At 41.7% G+C, this 27,003-nt stretch overlaps 1 protein-coding gene across 1 annotated transcript in view; it reads right to left on the reverse strand.

The window, feature by feature from the left end:
- Positions 1 to 3,356: 3,356 nt before the first annotated feature.
- trabd2a (TraB domain containing 2A) overlaps positions 3,357 to 27,003 on the reverse strand; it is a gene marked incomplete at both ends in the record, with an annotated part of 31,391 nt that continues 7,744 nt past the window's right edge. The window contains 2 exons of the mRNA XM_083903168.1: positions 3,357 to 3,536; positions 4,627 to 4,773. Of these exons, the coding sequence (XP_083759294.1) occupies positions 3,357 to 3,536; positions 4,627 to 4,773 (327 nt within the window). The remainder of the gene's footprint in view (positions 3,537 to 4,626; positions 4,774 to 27,003) is intronic.

Raw genomic sequence — 27,003 nt, forward strand, 5'->3', positions numbered from 1 at the left:
AGATGCTCGCCGATAGAACCCGACAGCAAATTGTTACAGGGAAGTTGAGTCGAGCGACATAATGGACGCCATTGTAGTGTGTGTGTGTGTGCGTGTGTGTGTGTGGGTCTCCTTTGACCTCTCTAGGGATAATTAAGGACACATTTTACCCTGCACTACCTTGGGTATGGACTGGGGTGAGTGGGGTCTGGTGTGTGTGTGTGTGTGTACTCTACAAGACCTTTTCTGGCAAAAAACACTGACCTTGTCAGGACCAGTCTTCCTCACGGGGACCGAAACCTGGTCCTCATTTCTAATGCTCTGGTTAAGTTTAGGGCTAATATTTGTGGTTAGATTAAGGTTAGTGTTAGCTGTAACTGGTTATGGTTAGGGTAAGACTTTATTTATGCTGTCCAACTGAACAGAAGTTAATGCGGTGTCCTCAGAAGAATAGATGACCAAACCTGTGTGTGTGTGTGTTACTGCACCCCGACGTCGTGCCCCATTCCACTCCTTGTATACACCGACCCAACCTGCCCTCCCGTGTGCTTCTAGGCTGATTGGTCGTATCGCTTTCACTCAGCAGCTCATTCACACACACACACACACACATGCAGACACACACACACGTACACACAGAGGTACACACCTTTTTAGACCTAGCCCTTGAAAAGGTGCCTCCTTAGGGAAACGCGGTGAAATGTACTCCTTGTTAGGGGTACGAGCGCGTGTGTGTGTGTGTGTGTGTGTGTGTGTGTGTGTGTGTGTGTGTGTGTGTGTGTGTGTGTGTGTGTGTGTGTGTGTGTGTGTGTGTGTGTGTGTGTGTGTGTGAGTGTGAGTGAGTGAGTGAGTGCGCGTCTGCTTTTCCTCAGCTGTTTCCTGCCAGCTCAGAGACCAGCAGACTGTGACCGACTCTCCCACTCTCTCTCCGTCTTCTGCAAAACTTGCAGTTTCGGACTGAGATCTTTTTAAACAAACGTCTGACAATGTCATTATTAGGGAAAAATTGACTCTGAATATATCGTTGGCACAGAAGTTTTATACTCTCTCTCTCTCTGACTTATCCCATGATGAACTACGAACTGTGAATCTTGGTGGAACGTTATATCGCGTGTGTGCAAAAGAGATATTTATTCAACTGAAGCTGTACTCCATTTTTCCATACATTCATGGAAAAGACAGAGCGATTCTTTTTCTAGATCATTTTATTTTCGACTGTTTAATGTGAATTTAGCATCTTGATTTAATTTCCAATTAGCATCGAGTAGGAGAAGCTCTCCCTGGACATACACTACGTTTTGAGTAGTTCGGGGGTCACTTAGAAATGTCCTTATTTTTGAAGGAAAAGCACTGTTGTTAATGTAGTAAACGTTTTTACGTTTTTAATGGAATATGTACATAGGTGTATAGAGGCCCATTTCCAGCAACCATCTCTCCAGTGTTCTAATGGTACATTGTGTTTGCCAATCGCGTTAGAAGGCTATTGGATGATTAGAAAACCCTTTAAAACCCTTGTGCAATTATGTTAGCACAGCTGAAAACAGTTATGCTGGTTCTTCGACAAAATGGCAAAATTATTAGTTTGAATAGAAATCATGATTTGTGTCTTGACTATATTTTCTATTCATTTTGCAACTCTTTTGATGAATAAAAGTGTGACTTTTAATGAAAAACACAAACAAATTGTATGGGTGACCTCAACCTTTTGAACGGTAGTGTATTTTAAAAACAACACAAGCGTACATGCAACATAAGAAAAGAAAGTGCAATAGATGAATTGTTGAATTCACTTTCCAAATGCAGGATTATCTAAGACAGGTATGTGTTCGGCTACTGAGTGCCTCATTCATCTGAAAAAGTACAAAAATCACATTATAGGGCTTTTTTTGCCAAATAGTGAGGTACTCACTAACTAACTTTATCTCGCCCCGAAAACCCCAGCTGAACTAATGATTACGACACATCTGTCACCTTCACTACGCGTAAACAACACATGGATCGAACAACCACAGGCAAAACAAACAAGCGGCAAGATTCCGGCCAGGACAAAGAATGTCTGGCGTCAAACAAGAAGCATGAATACACACGCACACACACAGAGAGAGAGTCATCCAAGGCAAGACGGAAAAGTTTTGCCTCATCTTCTCCGTTGTTATCAGCTTTATTCTTCCTGATTCACCCAGAGTATCTTATCTTATCGCACACGCTGTACGAGTCATGCGGTTGTCGCGTAGTTACAGAGGAATTCAAAGCATTAAAGTGACATTTTTTTAAAGCTACGGTATGTGAAAGGATGGAAACAGGCCACATGTCTGTGTCTGTTCTGTCCTGTCCTGGACTGATAGAGGGATGCGGTTAAAGAGCTGGATTTTTTTGGGATACTTTCCTCTGTGCTGACACAAGTATGTTGTGAAATTTTCTATATATTTTCTATAAATTGCATGTGCGGAAAACAAGATATACAATTATCAAAACACGGTATAGGAGCATGACCCTTTAAATTCCATGACATGCTCTGTTTCTGTATCTGTTCAAACATTTGAAGAAGTCTTCGACTACACCGATCGGCTGGGATTTCTGGCCCTGGTTTCATTTCGCCGTCTTTGTTTTGTCTCTTGTTAAGCCGCTTAGACTAAAGCCCAATTTATACTCCTGCGTAAAGTGCTCGGCGTAGGTTACGCAGAGTCCTCTGCACGACTGCACAAAATATTTTTTAAGTGTCCGTCACTCCGTCAAGGGACAACGGGGACGGCAAGAGCTGCGATTGGTCCTCAGGACAGGCCGAGATAACGCTGCTCTGTGCCGGCTCACAGTGCGCACCGAGCGTCCACAGACGTGGGGCTGATCACCACCGACAACGTCGCTGCCAAACTATAAATACATCATATCTTAACACACACAGCACATGTTTAGACTCTAAATGGCCAATTTCTCACCTCAAATTATCTTAAAACTGCATTCCGTGACACAGAAAAGTGAGAAACGGCCACTGTTTCAACAACAACCATCTTTCTCTCTCGGACGCCATTGCTCACTGTAGCCAGAAGCACAACAACCTTGCGTAGCGACCCCTACTGATCGGGCGGGAAATTGCAGCGCGTATCCGTCACCACGACGCAGAAGTATGAAGGCTCGAGGTGTCTCCGTGGTGACGCAGTCGGATAACGCATTATGCAGTCGGAGAAGTATAATGTGGCCTTAAGACGCTCTATGTATCCCTTTTGCCTGAAAGTGCTCTCCCAACAAAAATAGGAATTGAAGTCACTTTGTCATAGGGATAAAAGCAAGCTTATCAGGTGCTTTGAAGACTAATGAAGATGTAAATGCAGCCTTTTCTGGGCGGACATTTTGAACAGAAACTCCATGAAAGCACACTACTAACCTGCTCCGAAGGCGAAGAAGAAGCTCTTGTCGGGATGCTCCTCCAGCAGGGCCTTGACCCTCTTGCCCATCCTCTCATTCCTTTTGTAGATGAGTTCCTGTCGGAAGTAGCTGTCGATTTCCTGGGCGGTTACTTGCTCGCTGGGTGGCAGCGTCACGTTATTGAAGTTAGGAACCTGTTGGTTAAGAAGGGGAGAGTTCGGATGCAAAAATAAGAACTCACTTTTAACTGAAAATGTGAGGACACGGCAGGGACGATGTAGAGCAGAGAGAAAACCCGGGATAAGTAAACTGTACAACACTATAGAGGAGAAATAGCATACATGGGAGAAGGTGTGGGGGATGGAGGGTCAGTTAAAAGGTCAGAGGTGAAGGCAGAAGGTCAAGGGTTGTGTCACGGAGACACTCCAACAGGTCAAGGGGTCAAAATGATTCTTTGCTTATTAACTGCGGTGAAAGTGAACTGCATACATAAATATTTAAAGAAAAGAGAAGAAAAGAAAAGATCCTACACTGTATAGTTAAAAAGAAATTGACACAATCTTCATGATTGTCTACTTCTCACGTGATTTATGTACACTGCCGTTCAAAAGTTTGGGGTCACTTAGAAATGACCTTATTTTTGGAGGAAAATCACTTTTTTCCAATGATTATAACATTAAATGAATCAGAAATACACTCTATACATTGTTAATGTTAATGTGTTAAACGACTATTCTAGTTTTTTTTTTAATTTTAACGGAATGTGTACATAGGTGTATAGAGGCCCATTTCCAGTGTTCTAATGGTACATAGTGTTCGCTAATCGCGTTAGAAGGCTATTGAATTATTAGAAAACCCTTGAAAACCCTTGTGCGATTATGTAAATCATTATTTCTAATCTTGTCAATGTCTTGACTATATTTTCTATGCATTTTGCAACTCTTTTGATGAATAAAAGTGTTACTTTTAATGGAAAACACAACAAAAATTGTATGGGTGACCCCAAACTTTAGCATGCAAACATTTTCTTGAGGATTTAATGGTGTCAATTGCTTGTTTCAGGGCATCGGGTAAATAAAACATGACGTCAGTTTAGGTCGATGAAAATAGATGACTAGTAACGTCCAATAGGAGCCTGGTTGCAGGTGGCATTAGGGTTATTTTACAGATGTAAAACCTCAACATGGCGCTGGCCAAACAGTAAGTATCGAAGGTTCAGGATGGTAGGATGACATCGCAACCAGTTGCCGCTTGGACAGGACAAGAGTAAAAGTTGACTCTCACCTGTGAGGTGTCATGATTGAAGATGATGGAGTTGAGATCTCCACAGTTATAGTGCCGGATGAGGTCTTCAGTGGTGTATGGAACCTGAAGGCTACCTGCCCTCAGAGACTCCTGCTGTAGTAGCGTCTGGTTCAGGGCAAAGATTACCTACGGAGAGCACAGTGACAATCAGTTATCCGAGGAAAAATTCTCTTCTGAAACCTTTTCGAGGGCAACTGTCTTGCTTTACTTGTGCAAAGCTGCTGTTGTTACATTCTGTGTGCAGTGCAGGAATTGTGTTGGGTGATACAAGATCTAAACATGAATATACAAAGAAACAGAGAGTTGTGTAGAGCTGAATCAGCATTGTGCAAAATAATTTGACACTAGTTTAGATGTATATTTAAAAGTTATGCCCTGCATTTTTACTTTACTTTAATTTTACACTCATATTGGCACTCATAAGGTAGAGGATCACAACAAACCCCATGATTCATTCTCTGGGGACTATAAATATATGTACATTCCATGGAAGTCCATTTAAAGTTGTAACGATATTTAAGATCATAAGTGGCAGACCAACCAAAAGAATGACACCACCATTCTTCAAGCCATGCTGCTTGCCGGTTACACATACTGTATGTTTACAGTGAGGCAAGAATAGGCAGAAAATACACTATCGTTCAAAAGTTTGGGGTCACGTAGACAATTTCTTTTGTTTTCCATTAAAAGTCACACTTTTATTCATCAAAAGAGTTGCAAAATGAATAGAAAATATCGTCAAGACATTGACAAGATTAGAAATATTTTTTATTCAAATTAGTTGCTGGAAATGGGCCTCTATACACCTATGTACATATTCCATTAAAAACCAGACGTTTGCAGCTAGAATAGTCGTTTACCACATTAACAATGTATAGTGTATTTCTAATTCATTTAATGTTGTATTCATTGAAAAAAAAGTGTTTTTCCTTCAAACATAAGGACAATTCTAAGTGAAACTTTTGAACGGTAGAGTACATCTTACCTCACTTATCTTTAATCTTTTATAAAAAAAAAATGGTTCAGATCTGAACTAATTATTGCAATTGCTAAAGGAGACAGTTTTAAGTTTCTCTACTCTGCCGCTGGGATTCAGCTCATTGTGTGAGCGTGAAATCAGCCTGTGCTTGGTGAGAGGGCCCCGGTGAGGCCTGCCGCCTCTGATCCCCACCGGGAGGGCACATGCATGTGTACACACACAGACACACACACAAACGCGCTCACACTTGGGGGTCCCACCACACTGTCCATTCCCAGGAGCTGAGGCTGTCAGCCCTTTTTTTTTTTTTTTACTTCAGACCAATTCATGGTCTCTCCCTGTGATCTCTGCACCACACACATGCACACCTTTCACCCTGCAGGCACTGTGATTTTCATCGCCCACAAAAGGCGAAGGACTCTATGGTGAATTTGTTTCTCAAAGGGAACAATTTGTCAAAGTGAAGATGTGTTTTGTCAGCTGTGGTGTGGCGCAGAAAGGAGTGCGGTACGTCTGCTGCGTGTTTTTACAATTTTGTGGACTTCATCAATGCCAGTGTGTGCATCTTGTGTCAATTTTTTTTTTTTTTTTGTTATTGTTGTGCAAGCCCGTACGCTGCAACCCCAGAGGCTTTTCTGTGCTCTGTTCTCTAAGGTGCTCTGATGACACTTTTGTGGGAGCCACAGTGTAGCCGAGGAGAGGAGGAGAGGAGGGCAATGTGGAGCAGATGCCTTCTTGTCACGGGACAAAGGAGCCCTCCGTCACCCTCTCCTCTTCTCCTCTCCTCTGCGCTCCCTCAAGCTTTCATCGGCCGCGCATCAAAGTGGGCGCTCTGCATATGAAAAGAGCCCTGTCTTTATGCCGCGCAAATTAGCCTATCGCCACCACCCCCCCTCCCCCCATTCCCCAACTCATTTCACAAAAAAACACCCTCACATCTGTGCCACGTCCGTGAAGGGAAGGCCCTCATCTGCAGGGTCTCCCCTTTTTTTTCTCAGCTCTCCCTTCTCTTTCTCCGCTCGCCGTGCCTTTTCAGCCCCTTAAATTATGGCTGTGAAGGGAGGAGGAGAATGAGGGAGAGGAGAGAGGGGGTGTATAGGAGTTTGCCTGATAATAAGTGAGAGAGTTAAAGTTTTAAACAAGGAAATAGATGGACAAGAAAAAAAAAAAAACACAAGAAAGTGAGGAACGAGAGAGAAAACAGTGGAAACGACTGATTTCTCTGCTTATGCCGTGATCCTCCACTTCTGTTTGTGCTCTGTGGGTCAGCGGGTGCATTTTCCCACTCGGCCCCTTTCATCATTTCTTCTTGTCCTCCACCGCTGCCCCCTGTCCCGCCCCTCGAGCACGCACACACTGACACACGGACACGCCCCTTACTGATATCAAAGCAAGCGGAGCCAATGAAAGTCAATAATTGCCCTTTGTCATGGAAATGGTCCCCCTCTTGTTGAGATGGAGTGGGATGGCTGTGTGCATCCAGAGCAAACATCATCACACACAGATTCCCACATGTGGAGATTTGGAGTGTTCAGCTCCTCTGCTTTAACAAAAAAAAAAACAACAACAACAAAAAACTACTGTTGCTCTCGCTGCAGTGTTTTGGCTTTGAAAAGTTGCGACGGCGCTCAGTCAAGGATCTCGGAGGAGAGCTTACGTTAATTGCATTTATGAAACTTGTCCAACGGTCCTAAAAGATGATTAATCTGTCGAGAAAAGTAATTAGAAAAAACAGATGGCAGCAGTTTGTGTTGGAAATTGTGTGGAACAAGCGTGCACTAAAGTTTAAAACGTTTGCTCTGCACAAGCGGCATCGTTAGAACCGAGACACACGTGACCCGTTTGACGAGCGTGCGACACGCGGTGGGACGACAGAGACGCAGCTATAGTGGGTTTTTGTGAGAAATTCAAATCTGTTGAACATGCAGATTGCCTCAACCGGACGTGTATTGAAGGGTTTGATGAGCTGTGTACAAAACATGACAACAAACATTTGCAGCACTTCTCTGCAAGTCTGTAATTTTAATCAAGGTAGCAAGTCGGTTTGATTTCAAGTGCACGCATCAGTGAAGCGGCCGTCTGCCCAAAAACAGTCCAAACTGATGTTTCTTAACACGCCTTTTAATCAAATTATGGATTTCCGTCATCAGATGTTGGGATTTTAACTTATCGTGCGAACAAAAAACGTTGGCGGCACATCAGCTCGCACAGCTCCAACACGTCAGAAGGTCTGAGATGCTCATGTGAATTTAGTTTATTCAGTGTTTTTACTGGTTTAAGTGTTTGTTTGTTTGGGAGAGGAGGAGACTTATTCTGGGGGTAATTTGGCACCTGGAAAAAAAAAATGAACAGATCCCAACTGGAAGAAGCAAGTGGTGGTGAAGACAACCTGTTAGGTGGATTTTCAGCTTTCACATAAAAATAAAAAAAACTGGATGTCAGTGTGGGTAATTAAGGAATAGAGAACACTTGGCTGAAGAGTTGACGTGTCAATGGAATGGAAACAAATCCTCCACCGAGGCATCGGCGCCACTGATGAGACAACATCGGGCTAAATCAAGAAAGTGTAACACTCCCAAATACTACATAAAACAAATAGAAATGCTATATCTCCCCTCTTGTTTTCCACATTCCTTTCCCATCTGCTGTTTGACTGAAGCCTTATTTCATTGTACTTCTGCAATGAATGGCCCCCCAAAAACGGAGAATCAGCTCCACCAACTCTAAAGTCACTTTAAAGACACAAATCTGTTAATTATTGGCGGAGTCACCTGTGGTTTGCATGTGCAAGTGAAGAAGTTGAATCACAGGATTACACGGTAATAGTATGGCAATAAATTTGTAATAGCAGGGTAACATACCATGTTATTTCCACAGTAATATCCAAAGAAAACTGCTTGGTAGTGAGAATTACTCTAGGCTACAGTGTGCATAAATTCTCATGAAAATAAATCATTACCATTATTATTATTAAGTGGAAATTCATCCTCTCTTTGTCCAACACTCATTTATTTCCCACAGCCATTCCCGAGCTATTACTCGGTGACTACTATAAAATAAGTTGCTGTTGCAATTGTTTAGCTTTCCTGTAAAAAAATAATTTCTATGCAATTACTATATTGTCACTATAATATAATGTAAAGTGACCAGATTAGGCTGTAAGGTCTGGGACACACCGCCCCAATGACTTGGCCAACAGCAGAGAACTGGCCAACTGTGATGCTGCTGCCTCAGTCGGAGGGGGAAAAGAGTAACCGGAAAACCTATTAAGCAGCAGCATATACAGTATGCAGTATAACCTACACTATCTATGTTTTTCTTGTCTCTCGTGATCATCACATAGATGCTCGCTCTACATGGTCAGGTTTATCCGATACAACTGTCTTAATCCCAGTGATCCCTCTTATTGGCGGGCAGCGATGCCATGTCCGCATGCCGAATCTGCTGTCAAGGCCCGTCGATACCAAACACCACTGCAACACAACAATGGCTACAAAACAGAGTCGTCGCCTGCCTGACGACCAGTCCGAGCCAGGTTGGACCCATTGTTCACTTCATCTGCACAACAGTTTAAATTTATCACACATCCTAAGCATATAATCTGGATAACTGGATAAGATAGAAGTATTTAATCTGCAACAATATGTCAGTAAACTGTATGGAAAGTGGATAAATTCATTGTTTGTCATTCTGGTTGTAAGCGCCAGCGAATGTTATAACATAATTAACAATTCAGTTGGTTTTAACAGGTGTCTCCCACACACACACATACACACAGGACTTGCAGCCAACTGAATGGGCATTGGCCATTTCCCAAGCACAAATGAAGACTTCCAACAGCTCCTCAGTTTCCTCCTGAGTCTGCGATGTTATCAGAGTAACATAACCCCCTCTTTCTCCTCCTCCTCCTCCCCCTCTGCAACACACACACACATGCAAATGTGGCGTACAAACAGGAGACCAGAGCAGAAATCAGAAAACTGCCAAAATCAAGAGCGAGAACGAGAGAGAGGAAGAGATGGAGTGACAAGGGGGGAGGGGGGGGGGGTAAAACAATGACACACTGATGTTATCAGTGAAATTTCAGAGGAGGAGAGCCACAGGTAGACAGGAAAAAAACTACAGATATGGGCTGTGAGTTACTTATTAGTGATGTTATCAGTGAAATGTTAGTCAACCTTAAAACAAGACCTATCAGGAGCACGGCAGCACTGCCAGGACTTTACAGAGAAGTGACTCAAGGAGAGTCCTCAGGCAGTCCCAACATTTAAGCCTTCAATTATGCTTCTTTACCGAAGCACACTCACAGATGGCTGCGAACAGCACAGGCGCTGTATTGTTGTCGTTATACTAGTACTTTCTAATCTGTTTGAAGGATACATGTGCAGCGGGGTGGTGCTCTCGTAGCGCTGCGGCTAGTCTTAGTCGGACTCATATCATACCTGGATAATGCGATTCATAGTCCGATTACTCCTGCATGCATAGGCTTAGTTGGACTAGAGTCGGTCTTGGCGTTCTGTTGAACCGTTTCCGGAAATCATACGGCGGTGGCATCTTGCAACAAGAGAGCAAGTATGAAACAAACAGAACCACAGCACAATCCATCTCCCCATATCGCCGTCTGCCGCGTTTTTTCGGTCAACAGGAAACTGATTCAATACACACTAGCTTATAGAGCGATACAGCGCCACCTACAGAGGCAGAGTCAGACGTACTTTGGCCAAACCGTGCATGTAAACGTACCGATTGTCTTCGCTGGTAACAATGGTGGAGCAAAAGCTGTTTATGTATTGGTTTGTCAGCTGCAGATATAAGTTGGAAAAGCCCAACATTACCAAACCTAAAAAAGCCTCACAACCCTTCTCAAAAACATGTTGACAAGAGAGGGTGAAAAAAAACAGTGCAGTGGAGATGAATTAATATGTAGACAGCTGCCATACAAAATTGAATCAAGTCGTATGAATATGAATATTAGAATGTTAGTCAGATTTATGAGTGTGCATATGTATGAACACAGTGTAACACCAGGTTAGTGCAGCTCTATCCAGAAGCTCTGAATTGGATCACTGCTGTACATATTGTACGCATATCCCCTTTAAAAGCAGGAAGTAACCATGTCTGACATTCCGTATTCCAGACAGAGTGAAATTCTCATTCAAGGAAAGCAAATATAGCCTGGTAAAAAAATGTCATTTTTTTTGACAGGAATTCATTTTCTTCCTCTTCTTTTCTCCGACTTCCACGAGGTTTTAACAGCCACCGTTATTCTTGACGTAGTGACAGTGCAGTATTTAGCAGAGGAGAGAAACAGCTTTGACCATAGTGGTAATAAAAAAAATATATATATATACTGTACGGCACAAGTGGTTGGACATGGGACACTTCTGAGCACGTCCAAAGAATATATTTGTTTGTGGTGGGAACTGTCGCTTGTTGCGGATCAGAAAACCAAATGTAAAAAGAAAAAAAAATGTAGTTTTACATGGTAAAGAAATGGTTGTGTAAACAGTAGCTAATGGATACTGCGGCTGCAGGGGGGAAAAAAAAAGGCACAGTTTCTCTCACTGACACACACACACACACACACACACATATATATATATATATATGCATAAATCTTTCACCGCCGCGCAAGTGAGCTTTCACTTTCTGGCTGAAACGCGGCCGTTTAAGATCCAGAAACACACACACCTGTCACTTTGAGTTATCTGTATTGTTTCTACTCTTCTCCCCTCCAACCTTTTCCCCTCTTCTGCCTCCTTTTCCGACCCCGTCTCCCATTTGTCCTCCTCTCCGCTCCCTTTCGTCCAACTCTCCCGAGCACATTATCGCATTCCTCCTCCCACCTCGCCTACACCTCGCGCTCTCGCACTCCTCCATTCATGATGCCATTATTTCATTCCTCCCTTTCTCTCCCGCTTTGATCCTGTACATTCCCTCCCTCCCTCCTTCTCCTCCTGTCCCTCCTTCCATCCATCTCTCTCTCTTTCCGTCTATTCTCCCCCCTTTGATCCTACATATCCCCTCTATCAGCCAGGTCTTTTAAGATTTGACCCCGACATTCCACAGGTCACTAATTACCTCCTCGGCGAGTGTGTGTCTTTTCGTGCATGTAAGTGTGTATACACCTGTGCGAGATTAGGTTGTTTCTCTGTGTGTGTTTATGTGCACAATGTATGTGTGTGTGTGTTTCAAAGCCTCATTATCATGGATTACTGCAGCTTCTCCAGAGCAAAAAAAAAAAAACAGACCTTTGAACTAATCTTTATTAATTTTTAAATACAAGGTTAAAAAAAGGAGGGAGGGGGGGGGTGATGGCCAATATTTCCAACAGCCAGACTACAGATAAAAAGAGAAGGAGAAGAAAAGTGTGATCCCTCGCTGAGCTTCACAGAGAAAAAATCCCCTAACTTGTGTTTTTGTAAGGAAAATCTATCTTCCATGTAACCGATATATCCTATTACTTTTATTTTTGGATGGATTCAGTTCTTCCAGCTCCAAAATTAAAATCAGAAGTGATACGGGTTGTTCTGTGACGGATGCTGATGTTTAAAAATCAGTGCAGTCGATGGCCGGTTATACACTGTGATGTGGTGGAGTTCTTTGGCTGCTTTTTCTGTTTTTTCCCCAGTTTTTTTTTTCTTCTTTTCTTTCTTTAATTCTGAAAAATGATACACAAAATTGCTTCACTTTAAGATAATCTACAGAAAAAAGATATATGGAGAGCAATAATGTAGGGCGATATCAGAGGGAATGGCAATTTCCTTATTATTTTTATATGTAACATACATATTATATGAATCCTTATTCTCATTTTCATTTGAAATTACATTTAAAATGATTTTCACTTCAGTCTGTAGATGTTTATATCTCAAAATTATTCATCTAAAATGAAATCTTTGTCACACATTGTGACTACACACCCCAGTGTCCACAGCATCCCTGTCCACAATGAAACTGAGCTTCATGCGTTTAATTCACATAAACAAATGAGCTACATTGACGTGAAGCTGTGAATACAGCTGTCCTTTGCTTTGTGTGTTCTCTGTATCTCCTCTGTCCAAAATCTCTCCCTCTCTCTCCCTCTCTCTAAAAACATTCTTGTGGGCTGCGTTTACCTTGGTGCTCGGGCACAGCCAAATATTTAGGCTGTCAAGAAGAATCAGTCTCAAGCCAAATGGCCGAAGGTGTGTGGTGTGCCTGTGTGTCTGTGTGCACGTGTGTGTACTGAGGATTGTGGTGATTGAGATGTCAACCTTTCAAACCCCCCCACACCCCACACCACTCTCTCCTGCTTCACTACACCCTGAACAAGCTGTAAGTCAGTACGTTTGCGACCTGCTCATCAGTCCAACAAATGTACCAGCCTGAATTTCTTCATGTTTTTGTCTCTGCTGTCCAATCCTTCTGTGTCCTGGCTTCTTCTAGCACCCAGGTCAAGTTAAGTCTGACTTGGATTGAGGATACACATGCAGTAGCTTGACTATGAAACACATTATCTGAATGTGTTAGCCCGACTTTCGACTGAGAAATTCAATTTAGTACAATTTCAGTTCCAATTTAGTCCAGCTCTAGTCACACAACAGTTTAGTCCAGCTTTAGTCAGACAATAGTTTAGTCCAGCTTTCGTCGGCCTACAGTTTAGTCCAGTTTTAGTCAGACAATAGTTTAGTCCAGCTTTAGTCAGACAATAGTTTAATCCAGCTTTCGTCGGCCTACAGTTTAGTACAGCTTTAGTCAGACTACAGTTTAGTCCAGTTTTATTCAGACTAGTCCAGCTTTAGTCAGACAATAGTTTAGTCCAGCTTTCGTCGGCCTACAGTTTAGTCCAGTTTTAGTCAGACTACAGTTTAGTCCAGCTTTAGTCAGACTACAGTTTAGTCCAGTTTTAGTCAGACTATAGTTTAGTCCAAAACATGATTTAAATGTATATGTGATATTTTCTGAAACTGGGTGTCTTGCAATACTAAGCAGTTTTCTACTTTTCTTTCTATTATTGTTTCAGACATGAAAAACAACAATAATCCGCTTTTCCTGCCTCTGATTTTTGTCAGGTGTTTTTTTTCTAGTTAGTGCTGCAACAGCTAATCGATTATTAATCGATTAATCAACTAATGAATTCATGTCAACTATTTATTAGTTTAAGTGGGTAATAAGATTTAAATTCTTACATGTTTATATGTGCTGGTTTGTTTGTGACAGTAAACTGAATAGCTTTGCTTTATAGACATTTTCTGTCCATTAAATGAGACAAATAGTGGCAAATAGTAATGACCGAAACATCATCATTTAGACATTTTACACAAATTGATGAGCCGTTCTGTCATTTTCCCTTTCTCTCTCTCACACACACACACACATGCACATGCGAAACCCCACAGAGCTGCCGGCAGAGCCTCTCTGTCCATCAGTCCCACTACGAAACAACACGTGGGTCTTGAAAACACCGCGAGCCACAAGGAAAACAGCCATCAATCTCCGCGACTGTCTGTTGTTGACTGAGGGAACACTGTTAAGTCTCCGGGACGGCACGAGTCAAAAACAACACTGCGCAAACTGTTTCATGCCGAGAGTCAAAGCAAAGCAGCTGTGAGCACTTAGTGTGGATACACACTGACCATCAAGGTGTCCACATCTGACCGCATGTGTAAGTGTGTGTGTGTGAGAGAGAGAGAGAACATATCTACAATAGGCTGTGAGGACATACTGGCCTTGTGAGGACATTTTCGTTGGTCCTCTCAACTTTGAAAGGCTTTTATGGGGGTTAAGACTTGGATTTAGGCTTAACATAGAGTTGGATTTGTGTTAGGATGTCTTATGTGAGTGTCTTCATTGACTGTTAACTGTCCTGTGCTTGTTTTTTCTTCAGTTCAGCTCATATAAGACACACAACATGCAAAACACTTAAGTTGTGTTTCATATTTCAGGGCAGGGACACAGAGTGTTCTGCTCTTTGACCTCTGCACCTCCCAGGGTCAAACGGACTTCCTTAAAACTGACAATCACATAAATAACCTTGGTATAAATGCACCTATTTGAGTTAAACAGATTGTTATGGAAATCACAGAAGTATAATGTGAAAGAGTGTCAAGGAATATCCTATAATATTTCAATAAAACTACTTAACAGAGCAAACATATTTTAGCATTGTCGTTGCTGATAAAATATGACTTCTAGGGCTGTTAAATTTCTTAATGTGCAACAACTATTATCAGAGGTTTAAAACAACAACATGGTGCACAAGACACTACAAAAGATTAACATTAGGTTTCGGGCCCTGAATTAATCACAAGTAATGCTGACAGCCCTAATTACTTGCCTGTTTAGCAATCAAATACTTTTTTCTTTCCAAGTCGTTTTTTCTTTTATCTCTTATTGCATTACCGTAATCCCTAATCCAAACATATTCTGCCAAACTTCAACTACCTTTGAGAGATGCTCTGTCAAACAAAGCCATATTTTCAGTTGTGGGCAACTAATATTTTTGTGTTTCTAGGTGAAAAAATAATTTCAAACTTTCAAGACAAGTTGGGGTTTACGCTTTTTACAGACACTGAACACCCCCCCACTGCAAAGCATGATGGGTACGACTTTCCTTTACATGTTCTTGGCACTGGAAAACAAAAACAGCAAACAAGTCTCTCACATTTGACTTTGTAGAGGTCTGACATGGCGACAGCAGGCAGCAGAAATCCCACACAGCAGTTTTCACGAGAATCTTACGAATCCCTCAAAACCTCTGGCTCAGAGTCAGAACCAGAGTAAGCACCTCTGGCAAACCAAAAGTGAGGAGACCATGCACACATCACACAGATGCATCTGAAGACTAATCAATAAAGGAGACGAGAGAGAGAGATAGAGATCAAAAACAATATGCAGAGAAGGTCAGTGGATGGAAAGACAGAGCTGTGCCAACGGAGGAAAAAAACCCAGATACAAGTGATAAACAGGCACAAATAGATGGACAGACAGATGTTTTTATGCAGCCGTCTGCCGCGACCCACAGCTCCCACGGCCACAAACTTCTAAACAGCCAACAAAATATGTCAAAAATTCAAACAACCTAAATGCGTTGGGCGTTCTGTTTTCAGAAAAGTGTCTCCTTGCATTCGGAAGACGCTGCGCACATAAACACATTCGTGTGTTGTGAGGTTACGACCAAAATAACAACTGTCCAATCTACTCAAATGATACAAATCACAAAAAACAACTCGAGCTACGAGGAAGAATTGCTCGTGAATGAAAGGGGACACAGGGAGAGAGAGCAGTTCAGTTTGAAATCATAATTTAGAAGCGGAACCGTTAAGAATTGGTTTCATCTCTAATGCTGCAACAGGACATGTTCTCAATTATCTCACTTTATGTGTGTGGCCATTACGCAACTCACTTCATATACTATTACGCCCAAAATCGTCCTCCTCAGAACTATAAAAAGTAACACTAAAGTTGTTAACCTTTACAAAAAGGGAGAAGAACAAAGAGAGAACAAACACACAGTTCGAGGGGAAACACGGTGTTGAAATGAGGTGGGAGTCCAAACAGTGGCGTTGCTGTTAAAAGGTTTTATGATCTCAGCTACTGCAGGCAGACAAACCCCCCCCCCCCCCCAATACACAAATAGTCTTTATAGGTGCAAAACCTTGAAGTGTGAGGGGCTGAGTCCGGGTGGCGGGGGGAATCTGACATGCATGTTTACGCATGTGTTGGTCTGACGTGTGTGTAGACACTTGCAAAAATACGCAATAGCATGTGTGCATATAATAGGTTACAAACACACACATATCAGTGTGCTCTAGGGTGTGTACGCTATCATTGAGTGGACTTCTGTCCTTGTCCGGGTAAACACGAATCCATTTATCGGATGAAGTTTGTCCACCTTTGAACTTGTAAAGCTGTGTTTCTATGGTACTGTTCAGTTTCGAGATGCGTGAATGGCGTCTAACGCGACTTAACAGACAACAAAGGAGGTCATCCAGCAGCTTTTTTTTTTGTCTGGCTCAGTTTGTGGCTGTTCTTTGTGCGAGGTCAGACTACGGGTGTTGAAGAAACACTGGTCGCAAGAAAGTTTTTCGTTTTATAATTTTTCTGTCGCCCCAATCACCATACTAGGGCCCTATGAAATCCGTTTTATTTTTTTCCAAATTCCGTTTTATTTTTTTCCAAATTCCGTTTTTTCCGTTTTAATTTTTTAGAATTCCGTTTTTTCTGTTTTATTTTTTTTTTATTCTGTTTTTTTTTTACCTTTTATACTTACTTTACCACCATAGAATGTGTGCTTTTTGTGTCAGTGAATAAAATGTCCACTGACTTCTCAATTGTTCAATTGTTTTGACTTAAGTTAAATCCTAATTAAGTAAATGCCAGTGAATCTTAAAACAAGCCATGCAATGCTGGTCACATTTAAAAGTAAAATAATTAACATAAATAAAAAAGTGGTAGTGCCCCCTCATCTGGTGCAGACGGATTTCTGCGCACCGCCCCTGCGCTGTACTGTTCTCCCTCTCCTGCGCCGTGCGCTTCTCCGTATCCGACTGGATCGTTTCTCTACACGCAAGATTACCCCTACAACTCTGCAATTAAGGGAATAACAGATGCATCAGATGAGCCGATGTCTTTAGTTAACTGTTCAAAGAGAGAGAATGTTCTCTGGTGTGAAGTGAAAGTGGCGGGGAGTTCATAAGTTTCACTTTTGCGCAGAGACTATCCAGCATTTATCAGGCGATGTTCCACAGTTTACTCGCCGTGTTTCGGCCACCGAATTATCGGTGCATTCCTAAATATAACATCTTTATTGACAATAACAATATAACCGTAATAATGGCGTATTTGATGGTGTGACTTGGGTTTCAATCGGCACCTGGACAAGGAGACGCTCGCCGGTTACATGCGGGCGCAGCGCACTTGCGTTCCCCGGAACATGTCTCCAGACAAACGTTCCTTCTCCTCACGATGACAGCATTTCAGTCACATTATGTCAATTTCCGCGATATTCCGCGTTTAACATTAGATTCCGTTTTTATTGGCCAATTCCGCGATTCCGTCCGCGATTCCGTTAACACGGAAATCATAGGGCCCTACCATACCGTACCATTACTCTGGTACCACAAAGTGAAGGTACCGAAAAAACTGAATGTTGGGGCCAATTATTTGAGTACTAATCCTAATGGAAATGCAAAAAAATACATCTTGTACTAAACCGTACCGTTCCGCACGGCTTTAGTATTAGCAAATTAGTATTTTCACCATCCATTAACTTCAAAATATTTAATGCAGCTTAAATTTAAGGGCTGGGACGATATGCTTATGACACAGTTTGATTGTATCATGATACTTGAGAGCCGATTCAATAAAATCAAATTAAATACATGCCAAGTTTTTCTCGCTATGTTTTCCGGCTTCTTCTATTATTTCCAGCTCAGAGCCAGAGAGAGAGAGGGTGGGATCAGTGGAGCGTGTGCAGGGCGCCAAGGCCAGTTTTGCGCAATAGTAATTTAACTCCCGCTCAATCACAAACACAAATTCAATTCAACACAGTATCAGTTGGGCTTGGATTTTAAAAAGTCTGGTTTTAGACGAACAAGGCCCGAACAAGCATAATTTGGTTTTAATAATAAGGTGTGAGTGCATATTTGTGTAACTACGCTTGAATCTGCGAGATACGTAAGAGGCCTCTCAGTCTCTTGTCCATACAATTGGACAAGCACATGAACAACGACAGGAAACAAGCAAAAATTACATTGATGAGCACAGAACAAGGCAGCAATATTTAGGCGTTATCCACGTACGTGGATATCTGCATAGATACACATTTAGCGGACTATGTTACAATTTGCCGTTGAACATTTTGCGCTATTATATTATTAGATTCTCAGGACACGATCAGGTGTTAGATAAGCTGGTTGACAATTTCTTTATTTGTTTTTGACCTTTTACCGACATTGCATTATTGTATAGCGTTTGTGTTTGTACCGATGAGGATAGAAGAAAAGAAAAATGTCATATTTCCTTAAATAGACACACAAGTGTGCACCACACACGAGAACACAACCACACACCACAGGTTTATACAACACTTCTTCCTCTCTCCCTCTCTCCTTTACAGATGCATAACAAGTCAGAGCAGTGGACCATCACATTTCCAGTTGTGTTCAGACCAATATCTGTCAGTCATCCAAGAAGCAACAGCTATTAATCAAAATGAAATGTCTTCCCCCTGAAAAGATCTTATCTAAAAGCTACAATGACAGGCTGTTAGAGCTGGCATCGCTGTCTTCACCCCCTTTTCTTTTCTTTTAACATGCTGCAGGGAAAATGTGTAGACCACGAGAAACACAATCCAACATTCGACTGAGTCTGAGTCAGGACACAGAAAAGTTCAAACAGGTTTACACTCTATTCAGGGAAGGAAACAAGGCAACGGAACGTTCAAAATACATGTCGAATTACCGCTGCAGTGTGTCGCTTAACTGGATTTGATTATGAACAAAACGAGCCGTCACTGAAGAAATATCTGAAGATCTGTTTGGAAACTGGAACGGGAATAAAGGACACTTCTAACAATACTAATGACGAGAAGAAGGAGCAACAAAATGAGAGTAATTCCCCATGTCAATTCTGTTGAAAATCGGATCGGGCGCCTGCTACACATCAGCGAGATCTCTAAACACAAAAGTCATTTCACGTGATGTTTGGGGGGGGGTTTTGACAGCGCTGAGTAAAACTCACTAGAAAACTGGAAAAATCAAGTGTTGACTAATGTAAACTATACAGTTCTAGCACGGCTCGGCTTGGGTACCAGGCGCGTAGTTTTCCATTACTGCATAGTTCCTCCTCAACGTGGGCGAGGTCGTCAGAGCACGGCTAAACACAAACACAAACACAAACTAGTGAAGAGCAAAGCAGCTGCTTTCGATGTAACCGAATCATTAGAATCAGTTAATTCCTGCGTGACCGGTCAGTGAACTGAAATACGGCTGAAAAACGGGTTGTGATTCGGCTCACGATCGGCGGCTTTCAGCAGTGTCGTTGCTAAATACACCAGACTCTAAAATATTGCGATTTTTAGACGTTTCCTTGCTAAATGTTGAAGATTAACGCACATTTTCAGGATTTTTTAAGATTTTTTTTTTACTCCGGGTCAAAGTCATAAAAGGGACTGTGGCGGGAAGTCGTGAAGAAGCTAATTTTAAACATTGTTAAAACAATGTTTTGATAATGAGTAACAGTGCATCCACCGTTCCAGAGGGGGGAGCTGCGCTTCTGAGAGCGGATGTACTTCTGGGTACTGGCCAATCAGCCTGATTCTGTCTTCTGGGTGAGAGAGTTGAGTCTCAAATCTCGTGGCTGGGAATCACCATCAGAAAAGAGGATTTCTATCGGCTCGTTTACAGCAACTAGGAGGTTTTTGACGATAAAAACAAGTTAATGTATGCAAGTAGACCTCCATAACTAACATATATGTGCAACAGGACCACTCTATGTGAGCTTTAAGTGTTTACAATAAGTGTTTACAATACAAATAACAAATAAAGTAAAATAACTTAATATTTGGGACCACATCCCCCTAAGATCCATATTCTCAAAGTAGAACTCTGTCTGGAACATTCCTGCTGCTTCATCTTGCCTCTATGAGAAAATACGCAGTTCCAAATAAATAAACTTTCACAATTGTTGTTTATTCCATTTTAAATCCTGGTGTTTCCTCAGCCATACGTCGTCCACCTCTAAATTACCCTTTTAGCAGATGACTCCAACAGCCAAGAGTTATGGAGACAGTAACTCGACAAGTTACAGACAAGCGACGACATTGAATGTCAAAGAGCAACTTTGCAGTGTCACACGAAAAACGTCACCTGTCCGGAAGAAATTATTTTCCTTACACGCCTGGTTACATGCGAAGATATGGTTATGCGTCAACACATTTAAGTCGTTTAAGTCTTAACATATGTGGAAAACAGCGAAGGCTCCCAAAACCTTCTTGTGTGGCGTTCACCTGTGAAATTCCACCAAAGTTGCCAAAAATCGTTTGCGAATGTATCATGTAAAATCACCCGTGTTTTTGTGGTGAATACTAATTTTGTACAACTTGTGAGAGTTTAAATACGATTTGCTTTGCAATTTGCAGTCATTACGACATAGCTTCATGCTATTCACAGAGCCTTGGGAGTTGGGAAGCAGCGCACATGCCCAAACACTTGATTTTTACCTCAAAGCAAAGATTAATCCTCTCTCACTTTTGCAGTCACAATTATTAAATCAATTTCAGTTTTAACGGCAAAGTGGCTGCCGTACAAAAGCTTCCACCAGCTCCAGGTGACACTAATCACCCTGTGTGCTGGAGCTTGTGGACAGCTTTGGCCTTGTGATGCTCGGCTGACGTCCAGTCAGGTTTGGCTCGCGCCTGCGGGCGGTGGAGATGCTGGACTTAATCCAGACCATCCACAGACCTGGCCGGTGCAGAGAGAAGTACGAGCTACTGGGAGCAATTTGAAAAGACTCATGTGGAATCGTGAGAGGCTAATGTTCATTTAGAAACTCAACTTCTATTTGAGAATGAATTTTTAATGTGTTTTTTTAAGTTCTTTTCACACACGGGCAAAACCTAATATCAAAGCCCAAGCTGTAAAGTCAAATTTGCAACTAAGGGAAAATACAAGTAGGGATGGGTATCGGTATCGGTCCGATACTGGTCAATATAACTGGATAGATAAACATGTAAAATCCGATACAATCCAACAATCCTTTTTATCTCATGCTTCACCATGAACATGACTGTAAAAATGGCAATAAAAATCAGCAAAAAAATGTTTGCTGATACGACCGCATATCGGACTGATATAGGTATGGGTAGATAGTCGAGTTTGTGATATCGGTATCAGTATCGGACACAAACAAGTGGCGTCGTCTCATCCCTAGATACAAGTGTTATAAGTCAAAGTGCTCCGTGTTTTGTGATTTCCTCTTTAGGCTGAATTCGATATTGCATTATGCAAAATCAGCCTGACCTAGTCACAGTTTTAACCCTAAGAAAGTATGCATTATTAATCCATCCCACAATAAAAAAAAAAGGATACACATAGGAAAGAGGAGTAATAGTACTGCAGCTGAAATTTGTACAACAAAGGAGTCACTGTGAGCTGTAACCTCTGGGTTATGCTGTTGAAACAATAAATCCCCAAACACGAGGTGATTTACGAGTGTTTTGAATGAAAACTGAACATAAATCTCCACTCTTTTATGACATCTGCCAACGTGCACAATACGACTACTGCTGTTCCCTTATCGGCTACTGTATCTGTAACTCTAATCTGTTTATTATTCCTGTAAAATCAAGCTTTATTCTAATACACAATAAGAACTGTAATTAATTAGTGTCTTCCCCCAAAGCAGCATGTGTGGCATTCCTTAATTTTGTATCACTCACGTGCTAATTCGGCGCTGATTGGTCGTAGCTTAGTAATAACAACAACCTCGCCTGCAGAAACCTTCCACTTGCACGACAATAGAGAGGATGATGGGCACCAAACAAATTGAAATTGGTATTGTAATGGCTCTAATTGCCTTTAAGTCCGACTTTCATTTGCCTTAAGGGACGGGAACGCCGCCGTTAAGTGAGTGCTAAGTGCTATGTTTGTGGATGCCGCACTTTTCCCAACTCCAAATAAAGCGGAGGCACACTGCAAGACAGCGGAAACACAAACGGCTGTTTGTCCTCAGCGAGGTTTTACAATCAGATGATGGGATAGGAAATGGAATCTACTGGTGTAGATAAGTGTTATTTTATCTGTAATTACATACAGAGTTACTTTCACTCGTCTCACTCCAGTTGTTTTATATTAAGATCGCATTCCTGATTAATTATCTGTCATGAAATTGTCTGTTAACTCGGACCCATTTGGCCAAGCGAGGCGTCACAAGAGCTCTCTGCTCTGTGTAATCAGAACCCATGTATTTTTACACGCCGGCGTCTTAAGAAGTAAATCCACAGAGGATGTAAAAATATTGACTGAGCGTGCATTTTCTCTGGTCTATTTAAAAATAACAATAAAACACTGAGTTAAACACGATCGTGTATAAATTGTAACGATCCCCCGAGGGCACTTTACTGAACTGTAAAGACGCCAAAATCAGCAAAGTATTTTATTTACAGCCGAGTGGCCGTAAAGGCCTCAAAATGGGAGTTTTATGTCCGTTTGAAAGGACAGATACATTATTTTGCGACAAGAATTATTACTGCATCGGCTCATACTGATTCTTTATCAGCACCAAACAGTGCAGAGCAGTGATCTGCATAAGTATTCTTGACCTGGTGTTAAGTCAGGGAGACAAGCTATTAAATCCCTATGAGCTCCAGAAGCCTGTATTACACAACCAGGAAAAGCCTCGGGCAGTCTACAGAGGTCTGAGTCCCCCTCCACTCCAGTGTATTACTGTACACGCTTTCAGGGATCTGAGCGCGTTTTCTTGGCACACAGCTGGCACCAGCGCCATCTGATCCAATTTCAATGAAATAAGCTTGAAAAACAAAAAATCATACAAATGAGTGGATTTGCACAGCAATGGAAAATCGAGCGCTTGAAGCTATTATTGGAAACTTTGTAGTATTTTTTTTTTTATCTTATTTTTTTCATAAAGAGACCAAAGACCAAATGCAAACCTGCAAGTGTTTTGTCACTTGTTCTGGTGGATCACCACATCATCGGATTCTTTTTTACTTGCGTGTTTCAAGCAGAATGCAACCTCTTGCCTTGTTTTTCACAAAGAAGCAGCACAAATCGGCAGTGATACAGAGCTTTCAGTGATCAATTATCGGGCAGGGGCAAACAAAAAGTCTTCGTTCAGAAGCCTTTCTTTATATTAAATGGCTGACAGACTTCAATTTCCGTCTATAAAGCTTTTGGAGGAAGGGGAGAGGAGCTCTCTGCAACTTTTGTCTGCGGTGTCACGTAACCAGAGAGATGGACAGATAGTGTGTGAGGAAATGCCAGACATCTAATACGGAACTGTTTGGTCAACAGTGGGGAGGAAATCAAGCACCTCTGTGCCACATGAGACCGGGGACGCTGTGAAGACATGTAGGAAATTCAACTCACGGGACGTTGTACATGCACAAATATGAATCTGTACACAGAAATGCAACAAATATATAATATTAAGACATAAAATGACGGAAGTGTCATCAGAAATTATGCACATGTTAAAATGAAATACTGGCTTCACTGGTAAATAAATAAATATATTTTAATTTGCGGGCTGCAAACTCTGTTTATGTTTTTGGTTTGGTGTTTTGGCCGGTGGCACCATCCACTGCCATTCAGTCATTAAGCTCATAGCGGTTTAACACGTCGGATATCCACCAGAGCAAGCAGAGAAGCAGAAATGCTCAACGATGCCAAACCACCAAAAAAAAGTCTTGGTACACCTCTCAAAAACATCTACAACGGAGGATGAAAAAAGCAAAGGTCTTGAGTGGAGAGGCCTTCAAATATAGACTGATGCTAGCAAAGAGGAAGTTTTCACCAGGACAGGGAGGCAAAACAGTCAGAACGTTTCCATGCACAGTTTAATCAAGCCATGGCCATAGTCTGACTAAGACAGGCAACCGGACAACTTGCCGTACGTCTGACTTTTACATCACAGAATAACAAACTTAAAACGGTCAGATGGACAGCGAGCGGTTTCGTACCTGCAACCGTGCCTACCCGTACATCGTGATACAAATTAGATGGAGTATGGCGCCACTGTCGTATGATTTCTAGCAACAGTACTACAGTTTATATGTCGTCTCCTGTTACTTCCGGTTTAAAGACTGCAGAGGAAATGTTGGTGCGTGTACAGAACGCCAAATCAGACTCCAATCCGACTAAGCTTATACATGCAGGAGTAATTGGACTATGAATCGCATAGTGCTGCTTGGAGCAGATGCACTTTCACTTTCGATCTCCACCTGTTGCAGACGTGCTAAAATCAACCAAATAGGTTTAGTAATTATGAAAATAAAGTAGACGAACAGTTACGTGTGTGTGCATGAATACAGTGTAATGATGGTTATATGCTGTGTTCTTAATCGCCGCTGCTGCACTGTTGCACATTTTACGTCGATAACCTTTAAACAAGCAAGCTCCCTTTGATCACAGGATAATGGGGTAAAATTACAAACTACCTCAGGTGGATTTCAAATCAGCTCATGAATCAAATGATAAATCACTTTCCATCATGAGAATGCTGCAAAAAAAAAACTGAGCTGGTTAACAGGTGAATGTTTGAGGTTTTGTTTAATATTTCTCTTCAGTCTGTCCGCCACAAACATCAAATTGTTCTGGTGAAAGAAATTATACGGTTTCCTGTTAATATCTCACACGACGACATTTACTTGGAACAAACGTTTCATCCATTTTTCAAAAAAGTGTCCAGATCATCCATCATCTGTCCAAAAGACAAATGGAGCTGAGGCGATCATCTGGCAGAGCATTAAAGCTATAATGAGCTTAATAAATCTCTGTACAGGTTAAGATTTATAGCTGTTCATGTCTCTCTTTTTTCTCCTCCTCTGTCTTTTTTGTGGTGTCTGCCGGTGTGAGTACATGTGTATTTAAGCAGAATGGCCTGCAGTGGTGCAGGCCATTCTGCTTAAATGATCATTGTATCATTGAATGAGTGCCGAATAGTTGTGGTTCCTTCCACTTTAGTACAAATGAGATTTAATTTGTTTGGCTGCCTGTGTATCGCTGCGTATTACTGTCATTATGCCAGCATATGCTCTTTTTTTTCTTTATCTCTTATTCACTCACACAAACAAACTTTATGACCTTTCTTACTGGCCAAAAAAACATTTAATCCCACGTTTTAAACATGTTTTTGACCAGTGGAAATCAGCAATCACTCCAAATGGCGAGGGCTTTTATCCGCTTTGGCTCTAAGCAACATCAATGGGAAAGTAAGACACAGGTGAAACTGCTAGTATGTTCTTTATGTGTTATATTTTTTGCCAAAGATGCACCACGCATGCTTCCATCTTGCTCTAAAAATTAATTTTTTATGTCTTTCAAGTTGGAAAAAGACGATTTTTCGTATACTTTCGGAAAGAGCCATGAACGGACAAAATGAGCAGTTTGAAGTTGACGCTAACTATGCAAATGAAGAACAACATCCTTTCTAATACGCAAAGGCCAGCATTCACCATTAGATGTCGCTCATTCTTACACACTTGACATTTAAGAGTGTTTATATTCCTGTTTGTACACTCTTAGAAATAAGGGTTCCAAAAGTGTCCTTCTACAAGTGCTGAGGTTCTACCTGGAAACATTTGCTTATGAAAAACCCTTTCCCGAAGAAAGTGTTTTTCAAGGGTTCTTGGTAACACTAATGATTCCAGTAAGAACTATTTTGATCCAGAGAACCCTTTAAAACCCCTTTCCTGAATAAAGGGTTTTAAAAGAGTTCTTGGTAACACTAAGGGTTCTCCTATGAGGACAAGCCGAAGAACCTTATATGGTTCTACTTAGAACTTTTATTTCTAAGATTTCTAAGATTTCTAGATCAGCAATTAAATTGGACATACAGGAGTGTAAAGTTTAGGCTCCAAAGATACAGGTATAGTAAAGCACTTTCCACCAGTACCGCCACCTTGGTGCTAAGCTAAGTGGCTGCTAATAAGAGCGCTGTCATTTCAGCTGCTTACTTTATTTGTTTGCAAATAATTTGCCTTTTCAGACTTTAGAATAACTGCGCTGTTGTTAGGAGCTGACAGGGTTAAGTCAGTACAACGCACGGTTCAACCTTGACATTCCTTGAAGAACTGACCACCAACAAAAGAACATTTCGCACGCACGCATCCTCATCATCATTCTCATCTTGCCAACTAATCAGATTATTGTGGGGGTTGAGACAAGATTTTCCTTTGTGGGTAGGTTTTTCGCAGATCAGTTTGCCCAAAACGCTGCCCAAAAGCCTGGGCTGGAAAATAAAGGAGAGCCAGTGTACTGTCTGCAACGTGAAGCTTCACTGCTTTGGGAGAACTTCTACAAAAACCATCACACTTAACAAGACAACACAGGAGTTTGTGCAGGAGTTTGGAGATCCTCACACTCCGTGACAGCGTCTGTCCTGTCCAGTGAGTTTTACTACAGTGAGTGAGGACATCTGTTTGCACGTGACCTCTCAGATCTCAATCCTGAAAGTGGACGTTTTCCCACAGATCTGCTGAATCAAATAACAAACCTTTTTTTTTTGTTGTTGTAATTGAGAACAGATCTCACTCCATGTGTGCAAATAATATTTCTTGACCCAGGGATCAAGATGCTCCGTTGAAACTGAACACTGCAATCCTCAATTCTACAGGTGTTATATAAGGAGATGCAAGCAGGACACAAAAAAAT

Source organism: Microchirus variegatus, assembly GCF_963457635.1.
Source record: "Microchirus variegatus genome assembly, chromosome: 16".
Lineage (NCBI taxonomy): Eukaryota > Metazoa > Chordata > Actinopteri > Pleuronectiformes > Soleidae > Microchirus > Microchirus variegatus.